The following is a 12,400-nucleotide window of genomic DNA, read 5'->3' as shown; positions in this document are numbered from 1 at the left end:
CTACTTAACATTCTAGGGCGGGGGGAGAAGCGATATATATGAAAATTAAGTAAAATAGGCAGTGTGTTTGATACTGATAAGCACTCAGGAGAAAATCTGGGTGGGGGGTAAGACTGTTGGTGCTGACCTCTCCTTTTTTTTTTTTTTTTTTCTGTAAACCATCCATGTGAAAAGTCAACTTCAAATGTTACCGCTTCTTGCTTCAGAATAATGACATATTCTTGATGTATTTGCTAAAACTTTCTTCCATGGACATTTCTTAATTCAATCACTGTCAACTTTTACCAGCCTAGTCTTCCAGGTGTTGTCACTTGATGTTCATCAAATTAAAATATTTTGCAGAATAAATTTATCTTTTTTTAACAACTGGGCGGGAGTGGGGGGTGGGGGGGGTGGAGGAAGACAATAATATTTACTCAGCACCTACTATGCAGCGGAGGAGAGTGGCCAGCACTTTGTATTGACCATCAAAGTTGGTCTACACATGGCCCCATGAGGTAGAGAACATTGTTCCCATTTTACAGATGAAGAAACAGATTCTCCAGCAACTTGTCTATGGTCACACAATAAGTGGCACAGCTGAAATTTGGACTTTGCTGCTCATAATTTTTGGTCTTACCTCCAAAATTCTCCACTATTGACAGTTTCCTTTTAAGCTTTTTCCTGGCTGCTCAATCCTTATGTTCCTTAGATCGTTATTCCATTTTGCCTTACATAGCAGACATTACTCTTCCCAATGCTTAGATACAGCCTCACTTCCTCTCCCTATAACCTTAAAATTAAACTGAACTATGTTCAGTTGAATTGAATCAACCTCTATAAACTATATTAACCACGCATTTTTTAATTTAAATAACCACTGAATACCACAATCACCGGCACCTTTTTTCTACAGTCACCACCCCTTTACTGGACCATTCCTCTTGTGACAGAACCGCACACCTAAGTCCCAAGTGGATGGAACGCCTGGGTCGCCACTGGGATTCCCTGTGACATGTTTACATGCTAATAAAACGCGATACAATCCGATAGATGATCCGGTGTCCACACCGGTTCCAGGTGACCCTAGACACCTTTCTTTAGGGGCGTTCTTCCCGTTACCCCGAGAGCGGTTTCCAGGTGGGAGCACCAGACGGCCTACAGGTAAAGCCCAGTCACCGACCCCGCGAGGATGACCCCGCCGGCCGCGGACGTCCCGACCCGGATCGGCGGCCGATGGATCCGAGGCGCCGCAGGAAACGCACGGCGAGCCCGGCGGGACGTTCGGAGCCAGAACCTGCCGGCGCGGCGCCTCCCTCGGCCGCGGTCCCCACCCCGCCCGGCCGCGCGCTCTCTGGTTACCGAGGGGGTTGATAGTGCCCACTGCCCGGCCCCCGGCCTCCGGCCCGTTGTCCCCCGCCGACCCCCGCCCCCGGGCCCCACCCTCACCACAGCCTCCTCCTGAGCGGCAGAAGGCTGCCGCGGTTGGACGGCGTGACGCCGATGGCCATCTGCAGCACCGTCAGGTACTTCTGGTACTTCATCTTGTCCCCGCTCCGCTCGCGGCCCGGACCCCGCCGCCGCCGCCGCCGCCGCCGGCACAGCCCCTCCAGGCGCCGCATAGGTCAGCCCTGGGCCATCCGCCGCCGCCCGCACCTACCACCCCGCGCCCCTGCAGCCGCCGCTGCCGCCGCCACCGCCGCCGCCGTGCGTCCGGCCGTGCGTGCCGGGTCCCGCGCCCGCGTGCGTGCGTGCCCGCCGCTCCCGCCGCCGCCGCCGTGCGTGGCCCGCGCCCCGTCGTCCCCGCGCTGCGCACCGGCTGGCGGGGCTCTGGTCCGGAACGGCGGGCGAGGCCGGTACCGCCCGCATTGCCCCCCCCCCGCCCCGCCCATCCCGTCCTCCGCCCCGCCCCCGCGGCCTCGCTCCCCTCAGCGCTTGGCGGGAGCTCGCTTTCCAGCACCTCACTCCCACAGAATCCCAACCACAACCTTCCAGAAAGGGAAAAATTACTATTTTGTATTTATAATTACCCCCGAATAGCTGTCACCGTCACTTACGCTCTACCCTGAAGTGTGTGGACGCGTGCTGTATATAAAATACACGCGTGTCTGTGTGCTGTACGTGTGGATACTGCGTGTGTACACGTGCGGGCCTCACTGGCGGGCAGGCAGGCGGTGGACAGGACCCTGAACCGTGCAAAACCATCTTCATCAAGGGGAAAATCAACATTGTTCCACGACCTTTAAAAATGTCCAAACATGCTGTTCATTCATGGTTATAAATGTGTAGGGAAACGAAAAAAAAAAGCAAACCAATCATTTGTTATGCTATAAAGCATTACAAACATGGAGACTTGAAGTGTTTTATTTCTGTGTAGGAAAAACTTAACAAGAGTGGCTTGAACAGTGCTTGTCTTTTCCTGAGAGTCGTTATATGCCGAGAGAGCACCTTTTCTGTGTCTTGGCAAAGCGTCCTGTTTGGGTCACTTTCAACGTTTTATCCTCTGGGCGTTCCCCATCGCGGAGTGAGTCCGAGTTCCTTCAATGCGATGTCCTCTGGGACGTCCCCATCCTTTTGTCACAGCCGCTTTCTTCATTCAAGTTTACATTCCGTGCGATTCCCCCAGCGGCGCATCTAAAGGCTCTGGAAAGGTGGCAACATCTGCATTCCCACAGTTGCCTATTTTTTTATAACTCCAATTACATTCCATTCATATTTCATGCCACTTCCATCTTTATCGTTTTTTGTTTCTTTGCTGCACTTCCATCTTTGTTGCCCAATTTCCTCTTTCAGTTACCCTTTTTCTGTTTTTGTTTTTTAACAAGGCTCTGTGAGTATATCACTGGGAGAAAAGGAGGCAACACAACGGCACACTTTGCTGTCAGTGGCTAAGCTAAAAAATGCTCAGAGACCAAATACTGACAACTGTGAAAGAACTGCTGTCACTGATCGTGATGCACATGTTATGTGGTGATTTCTGGACTAAAGAGCTGGCGTCAAGTTTGTACTGTATGTATTGGTACTGGATGTATTTACTCACAGTATGCCATGAGTACTGAAATTTCACCCATATTGTTGAGCAGCTGGTATTATTTAATTAAACCGTGGTAGCTGACATCAGGCATATCTGAACCTGCAAAGCAAGGGCGGCCTGGAAGCAGGTGTATACTGTATGTGTATGTGAAGAGCACAGATAACAAGTGCCTATGCACCCACCAGGCAGAATGATCAAATGTCAACCCACTCCCACTACAATGCATCCCTCCTGTACATCTACTTAAACACTTCATTTTCAAATTAATTAGCACACAGGAGAATTAGAAAAAAACAGTCTCCTGCTGGTTTAGGCTCTCAACATGATTTCACAGTCACTTCGGTAGAAAAGCAGGTCTAAATCTATTTCACTTTTGTTTATTCAGAGGTTTTAGCTCTCACATAAAATGAGGAGTTGGCAGATCTTTCACACTGCAAATGTATATTCATAACTGGGAGAGGACCTTTTAAAAGGTACTGGGAGCAGTACTTTTAAAAGACATCAGGGTCTGTACTTATCTATTCACCATTTCTTAGATGTGCTCATCCTTTTGCATCACCTTGCTATACTGTTGTAAGGTATTTGATGAAAATACTGCACTGTACTCAAGGATTTAGATAACTGGAGGTTGAGGGGATCTATTCAGGATAACAAGGGATAAAAACAAATCTGGCAGAAGCACCATCCAGAATGGCAGAAAAATCTGCTTCTCCATAAAAAGAGAGTGCTGGCTTAAATTGTCAAATCAACCTTTTCAGAACCCCAGAAATCAACCAAAGGCTTGCAACAATCCCAAGATTGTTTTTCAAGAAAAATGAATCTTGATAAGAACAGTGAGCCTTATGGGATTTTAACTTGCCCACTTCCCAACCCCTTCTACCCAGCCCTGTGGTAGCCTTGGAAACTAATAGCCTCATAACTACAATAGCTTTGAAACCCAGTAGACTAGCAGCCACTGGAAGGGAAGAATGGGTTTAGAGGTCCCCAAAAGCCTTATCTCCAGAGAACTGTCATTATTTGACCTGTTGGCAACTCCGCTCACAAGGCTTGTCTTTATTTGACCTGCCTCAGAATTCACTCTGTGCAACCAGCCCTATCCTTAGGGCATTTGTCAAAAACAATCAGCAGCAGTTGTTTAACATCACAGCTGCCTGAGGTGGTGAAACCAGTTGGGGCTAACAAGAGGTTAACCAAAAAAATGCAAAAATGGGGAATGAGAGTCCATAGTGTGCCTTGAAAGCTCTGACATATTCCTGGGAATCCAGAATGCCATGCACGGTGCAGGACTGTGCACACACTCAGGAAACACCTGAGAAGGCCCTAATCTCTCACTTCTGGTTGACTTCGAGGTTCAGTGCAAGCAGAAAGTGAAGGCTAAAGAAGAGTCATAACTTACCTACCAGAATATTGAAGGCATGCCCCAACACACACACAGCCTCTCAGCAAAGGCTAGGAGATTTACTGGTTCAAAGCATTTAAGTAAACCTCTGTCCAATAATTAGCTGACCACTAAACTACCGGATCAGGGACGTCAGTGGCCACACGTGACAACGAATACAGACTTTACAGAATTAGTCTGGAAAAGTCACTAGACAAGCAACAACAATGAACCTTGGGGTAGGAGGAGGGATATTATTTCTAGAATGGCCACATTTTGTTATTCAAAATGTCCACACTTCAACAAAAAAAAATTACAGGACATGCAAAGCAACAGAAAAATACAGTCCATATATAGGGGAAAAAGTTGTTAATAGAAACTGTTCTTGAGGAAGCCCAGGCATTGGACTTACTGGACAAAGACTTTAAATCAGCTATTATAAATATGTTCACTAAAGGAAACCATGTGCTAAGAATCAAGGAAAGTATGATAAGAATATCTCACCAAATAGATAATATCAATAAACAGAAATTAAAAAAAAATAGAAACCTGGAGTTTTGAAAAACACAATAACTGAAATTAAAAATTCAGCAACATATTTGAACTGGCAGAGTAAGAGTCAGTGAACTCTAGTATAAATCAACTGAGTTTATCCAGTCTGATGAATAGAAAGGGAAAAGAATGAAGAAAAACAAACAGATTCAGAGACCTATGAAAAAACATTAAACATACCAATATATGCATAAAGTCCCAAAGGAAAGGAGAGAGAGAAAGGACCCAAAGAATATTTGAAGAAATAATAACTAAAAACTTCCCAAATGTTGTGAAATATATTAATCTGCATTCAAGGACATTCAAGGAGTACAAAGAATTCCAAGTAGAATATACTCAAAGCAGTCCAGGGACTTCCCTGGTGGTACAATGGGTAAGACTCCACACTCCCAATGCAGGGGGCCCAGGTCCAAACTCTGGTCAGGGAACTAGACCCCGCATGCATGCCGCAACTAAGAAGCACGCATGTGGCAATTAAAAAGTCCGCATGCTGCAACTAAAAGATCCTGTGTGCCGCAACCAAGACCTGGTGCAGCCAAAACTAAATAAATAAAAATAAAATCTTTAAAAGAACAAAAAAAAATACAGCAGTCCACACCTAGGCTAATAGTCAAACTGTTGAAAGCCAAAAACAATAAGAGAATCTTAAAGCAGCAAGAGAAAAGCAACTTATCACATATAAGGGATCCTCAATAAGATTAACATCTGACTTCTCATCAGAAATGGAGATCAGAAGGCAGAATGAAGACATTTAAAGGGCTGAAAGAAAAAGACTATCATCTGAGAATTCTACATCCAGCAACAGTATACTTTAAAAATGAAGAAGAAATTAAGGCATTCCCAGATAAACTAAAACTGAGAAATCATGCCTAGCATATATGCACTTTAAGAAATACCAAAAGACTCCTTCAGGCTGAGATGAAGGATACTAAACAGTAACTTGAAGCCACATGAAGAAATATAGAACAATTATAAAAAATAACTATCAAATTGAATATAAAAGAGAGTATAAAATATTTTAAATTTTTTAATTTTTAAAATCTTTTAATTAAAAATATTTTTATTTGAAACTCTTTTATCTGATTTAAAAGACAAATACATAAAGCAACAATTATAAACTGTATTGATGGGCTTATAATGTGTGCAAGTACATATACATATTTATGTATTTATATGTAATTTGAATGATAATAACAGCACAAAGAAGAAGGGAGAGAATGGGGCACTATTGGGGCCTAGTTTTGGTGTCCTATAGAAATTAAATTAGTATTAATTTTACCTAGATTATTTTAAGTTAAGAAGTTAATTGTAATCCCCAAGACAACCATTAAAAAAGCAACTTTTTAAAATATAGTAAAAGAAACAACAAGGAAATTAAAATACTACACTAGAAAATATACAGCAAAAACAAAGGCAGTAATAGAGAAACAGAGGAACAAAAAGACATAAGATATGTAGAAAACAAATAGCAAAATGGCAGCCATAAATCCTTCCTTATCAGTAATTTCATTAAATGTAAATATACTAAATATTCCAATCAAAAGACAGAGATTGACAGAATAGACATAAAAACATGATCCAACTATATGCTATCTACAAGAGACATACTTTAAAGTCACAAATGGGTTGAAAGTAAAAGGATGGAAAGACATGTACCATGTAAAATCAAAGATGAAGTGGCTATACTAATATCAGACAAAATAGACTTTCAGAGATAAATTGTTCCTAGAAACAAAGAAAAACATTTTATACTGACAAAAGCGTCAATCCATCAAGAAAACATAACATTTAAGAAACGCATTGCACATAACAGCAGAACCCCCAAATAGCAAAATCTGACGGAACTGAAGGGGAATAGCAGACAATTCAACAATAATAATCGGAGATTTCAATATCCCCACTTTTCATAACGGATAGAACAAGGCAGATGATCAACAAGGAAAAAGAAGTCTTGAACAATATCAAAGTCTTGAACAAAACCCAACTAGACCCAACACATCTGTGGATCATTTGCATCCAACACAGTAGAATACACATTCTTTTCAAGTGCACATGGAACATTCTTCAGGATAAATCATATATCAGACCACAAAACAAGCCCTCGATACATTTAAAAGTATTGAAACCATACAAAGTATGTTCTCCAACCACAATGGAATTAAATCAAAAACCAGTTACAGAAGGAAATTTGGGGGATTCAAAAATATGTGAAAATTAAACAAAACACCCCTAAACCTAAATAATCAATGGAACAAAGAAGAAATTATAAGAAAAATTAGAAAAAATTATGACTGAGACAAAAAGCATAACATAGGACTTGGATGCAGCTAAAGCAGTGCTATGAAGGAAATTTATAATTGTGATCCCAATATTTTAAAAGATGAAAGAGTTAAAATTTATAGCCTAACCTTCCACCTTAACAAATTAGAAAAGAAGAACACACTAAACCCAAAGCAAGCGGAAGGAAGGAAGTAATAAATATTAGAGTGGAAATAAACAAAATAGAGAATAGAAAAATAATAGAGAAAAATTAACAAAACCAAAAGTTGGTTCTTAGAAGAGATAATAAAATTGACAAACCTTTAGCTGGACACCAAGGAGAAAAGGGAGAAAACTCAAATTACTAAAATTTGGGATGAAAGAGAGGACATCACCACCAATCTTACAGGAATAAAAAGATTTTAAGGGACTACTATGAGTAGTTGTATGCCAACAAATTAAATAACCTAGATGAAATGGGGAAATTCCTAGAAAGACCAAACTGCTGAAACTGACTCAAGAACAAACAGAAAATGTGAATAGAACTATAACAACTAAAAAGATTGAATTAAAAAACTTCCCACCATGCAAAGCCCAGGTCCAGGGGAAAGGGTTGATGTCAGTGTTGTTCGCTGCTCTATCTCTAGTCCCGAGAACAGGGTCTGGTATACAGTAGGCACTCAATAAATATTTGTTGAACTTGAGTGAGGGCATGAATGCAAAATGAAAGATTCCATGACTTTTCATAAAATGTATCATTTTCCTAACAAATGAGACAAACTACTCGTAGAGTTTTGCATGCAGTGTAGGTAAACATTACAGCTGGAAAGCTGACATCGATTTACAAAGTCAAAGAAATAAAAATGCACTATTAGTTCTCAGAGGATAGCCAATGCTTCAAAGGAAAATGAGGGGGCTGCTACAATGGCACTGTGCAAGACCCACGGGAAATCTTCCAGCAAGCAAGTCGCTGGGGATTATAGCACCTATACCTGTTGCCCACCTTCCTCTCAGACAGGGTCCTTCAAGTTGTTTTGACTACCACCTCCAGTAAGAAGCATATTTAAAAAAATTTTTTTAATTTATTGAAGTATAGTTGATTTACAATGTTGTGTTGATTTCTGCTGTACAGCAAAGTGATTCAGTTATACATATATATATTGGTTTGGCCAAAAGTTTCGTTCTTTTTTTTCCGTAAGATGGCTCTAGTAGCACTTAGTTGTCTTTAACTTCATTCGAAACAATTTTGTTAGATTGTATGTGACAGCTGTCATATCAGCATGTATTTAAAAAAAGACTTATCAAATTTGATGAATTTTTGTGTAGTCATTTTAATATTGAAGATGGAAGAAAAAAGCAACATTGTGGGCATATTATGCTTTATTATTTCAAGAAAGATAAAAATGCAACCAAAACACACACAAAAAATTTGTGCAGTGTATGGAGAAGGTGTGTGACTGATCAAATGTGTCAAAAGTGGTTTGCAAAGTTTTGTGCCAGAGATTTCTCGCTGGACGATGCTCCACAGTTGGATAGACCAGTTGAAGTTGATAGCAACCAAATCGAGACATCAACTGAGAACAATCAATGGCATACCACACGGGAGATAGACGACATACTCAAAATATCCAAATCAAGCGTTGAAAACATTTGCACCAGCTTGGTTATGTGAATCACTTTGATGTTTGGGTTCCACATAAGTTAAGCGAGAAAACCTTCTTGACCATATTTCCGCATGCGATTCTCTACTTAAACGTAACGAAAACGTTCCGGTTTTAAAAAAATTGTGACAGGCAATGAAAAGTGGATACTGTACAATAATGTGGAACGGAAAAGATCATGGAGCAACAGAAATGAACCACCACCAACCACACCAAAGGCTGGTCTTCATCCAAAGAAGGTGATGTTTTGTACATGGTGCGATTGGAAGGGAGTCCTCTATTATGAACTCCTTCCGGAAAACCAAACGATTAATTCCAACAAGTACTGCTCCCAATTAGACCAACTGAAAGCAGCACTCGACGAAAAGCGTCCAGAATTAGTCAACAGAAAATGTGTAATCTTCCATCAGGATAATGCAAGACTGCATGTTTCTTTGATGACCAGGCAAAAACTGTTATAGCTTGGCTGGGAGGTTCTGATTCATCTGCTGTATTCACCAGATTTCTGTTTATTTCTATTTATTATTACCTTGAGATTTCTATTTATCTCGGCTTTTACAAAATTCTCTTAATGGAAAAAATTTCAATTCCCTGGAAGACTATAAAAGGCACCTAGAACAGTTCTTTGCTCAAAAAGATAAAAAAATTTGGGGAAAATGAAATTATGAAGTTGCCTGAAAAATGGCAGAAGGTAGTGGAACAAAAGGGTGAATACATTGTCAATAAAGTTCTTGGTGAAAATGAAAAATGTGTCTTTTATTTTTAGTTAAAAACCAAAGGCACTTTTTTTTTTTTTTTTTTTTGCGGTACGCGGGCTTCTCACTGTTGTGGCCTCTCCCGTTGCGGAGCACAGGCTCCGGACGCGCAGGCTCAGCGGCCATGGCTCACGGGCCTAGCCGCTCCGCGGCATGTGGGATCTTCCCGGACCGGGGCACGAACCCGTGTCCCCTGCATTGGCAGGCGGACTCTCAACCACTGAGCCACCAGGGAAGCCCCCAAAGGCACTTTTTGGCCAACCCAATATATTCTTTTTCATATTCTTTTCCATTATGGTTTATCTCAGGATATTGAATACAGCTCCCTGTGCTCTACAGTAGGACCTTTTTGTTGATCCATTCTATATGTAATAGTTTGCATCTGCTAATCCCAAACTCTCAATCCATCCTTCCCCCACCCTACCCCACTGGAAACCACAAGTCTGTTCTCTGTCTGTGAGTCTGTTTCTGTTTTGTAGATAAGTTCATTTGTGTCATATTTTAGATTCCACATATAAGTGATATCATACATTTGTCTTCCTCTGTCTGACTTACTTCACTTAGTATGACAGTCTCTAGGTCCATCCATGTTGCTGTAAGCAGCATTATTTCATTCTTTTATGGCTGAGTAGTATTCCACTGTACGTATATACCACATCTTCGTCATCCATTCATCTGTTGATGGACATTTAGGTTGCTTCCATGTCTTGACTATTGTGAATAGTGTTGCAATGAACATTGGGGTGCATGTATCTTTTCGAATTAGAATTTCTCCAGATACATGCCCAGGAGTGGGATTGCAGGATCATATGGTAACTCTATTTTCAGTTTTATAAGGAACCTCCATACTGTTCTCCATAGTGGCTGCACCAATTTACATTCCCACCAACAGTGTACAAGGGTTCCCTTTTCTCCACACCCTCTCCAGCTTTTATTATTTGTAGACTTTTTGATGACAGCCATTCTGATTGGTGTGAAGTGGTACCTCATTGTAGTTTTGATTTGCATTTCTCTAATAGTTAGTGATGTGGAGCATCTTTTCTTGTGTCTGTTGGCCATCTGTATGTCTTCTTTGGTGAAATGTCTATTTAAGACTTCTGCCCAATTTTTGATTGGGTAGTTTTTTTGTTTTGTTTTTTTTGATATTGAGCTGCATGAGCATGAGTTTGGTTTTGGTTTTGGCAGGGTCCCCCGTGGAGGGGGGAATCCCTGCCCTGTTTCAATTTTTAATTTCTTGTTTTTACAAGTTTTATTTGGTTGTATTTCAAATACATCTTGTCATTTTTATTACTTTTATTGTCAAATTTGTTATCAAATTAAGAAATTTTATCAAATTAAGAAATCTTAACATTGATATGATACTATTATCTAATATATAGTTCATATGAAAATTTTGACAATTATCCCAATACTATCTTTCATAGTAACTTTATTTTTACTTCCTTTATCTCCTTTAATCTGGAGCAATTCTGTGGCCGTTCTTTGTTTTTTATAACACTGACAATTTTGAATAGTACAGGTCCATTGTTTTGTAGAATATCCTTCATGAATCATTTTCTGCATTTTTCCCCCAATTTTTAAATGCTGGTAAAGTACACATAACATAAAATTTACCATCTTAACCATTTTTAAATGTACAGTTCAGCGACGTTAAATACACTCATTATGTGCAGCCGTCACCACCATCCATCTCCAGAACTCCTCTCATCTTGTAAAATTGAAACTCTATACCCATTAAACAATAACTCTGGCCTCCAGAACTGGCAACCACCATTCTACTTTCTGTCTCCATGATTTGACTACTCTAAGTGCTTCATATAAGTGGAATCACACAGTATTTGTCTTTTTGTGACTGGCTTATTTCACTTAGCATGATGTCCTCAAGATACATCCACCTCATAGCATATGTTAGTATCTCCTTCATTTTTTAAGGCTGAATAATAATAATTATTATTATATACATAATTATATTATGTATATATCATAGTTTGCTTATCCATTCATCCATTGATGGACATGGATTCCTTCCATGTTTTAACTATTGTGTATAATGCTACTATGAATATAGGTAAACAAATATCTCTTTGAGACCCTGCTTTCCAGTCTTTTGGGTCTATACCCAGAAGTGGAATCACTGGTATGGTAATCCTATTTTTAACTTTATGAGAAACTGCAACACTGTTTTCCACAGCAAAGGAAACCATAAACAAAATGAAAGGACAACTTACGGACTGGGAGAAAATATTTGCAAATTATGCAACAGACAAAGCTTAATTTCCAAAATATACAAACAGCTCATACAACTCAATAACAAAAAAGCAAATAACCCAATCGAAAAATGGGCAGGAAATCTAAATAGACATTTCTCCAAAGAAGATGAAGTAAGAGTGAAGTAAGACAGAAAGCGAAAGAGGAATATCATATAATATCACTTATATGTGGAATCTAGGAAAACAATACAGATGAACTTACTTGCAAAGCAGAAATAGAGACACAGACATAGAGAACAAACTTACGGATACCAGTGGGGGAAGTGGGGGTGGGATGAACTGGGAGATTGGGATTGACATATATACACTACTATGTATAAAATAGATAACCAATAAGGGCTTCCCTGGTGGTGCAGTGGTTGAGAGTCCGCCTGCCCATGCAGGGGAAACGGGCGTGCCCCGGTCCGGGAGGATCCCACATGCCGTGGAGCGGCTGGGCCCGTGAGCCATGGCCGCTGAGCCTGCGCGTCCGCAGCTGTGCTCCGCAACGGGAGAGGCCACAACAGTGAGAG

The 12,400-nt window shown here is 40.7% G+C and overlaps 1 protein-coding gene across 12 annotated transcripts in view; it reads right to left on the bottom strand.

Annotated features, from left to right (window-relative positions):
• TJP1 (tight junction protein 1) overlaps positions 1-12,400 on the bottom strand; it is a 343,097-nt gene that overhangs the window by 251,731 nt on the left and 78,966 nt on the right. For 2 of the 12 annotated variants that reach the window (XM_012536179.3, XM_033403025.2), the window contains exon 1: positions 1,429-1,616. The exons of the other annotated variants lie outside the window; for them this stretch is intronic. In XM_012536179.3, the coding sequence (XP_012391633.2) occupies positions 1,429-1,601 (173 nt within the window). In that variant the 5' untranslated portion in view covers positions 1,602-1,616. Of the gene's footprint in view, positions 1-1,428; positions 1,617-12,400 lie in introns of those variants that run through there. 12 annotated transcript variants of the gene reach the window in all.

The sequence above is a fragment of the Orcinus orca genome, chromosome 2 (assembly GCF_937001465.1).
Source record: "Orcinus orca chromosome 2, mOrcOrc1.1, whole genome shotgun sequence".
NCBI lineage: Eukaryota > Metazoa > Chordata > Mammalia > Artiodactyla > Delphinidae > Orcinus > Orcinus orca.
This window is presented reverse-complemented; position numbering and strand designations above follow the sequence as displayed.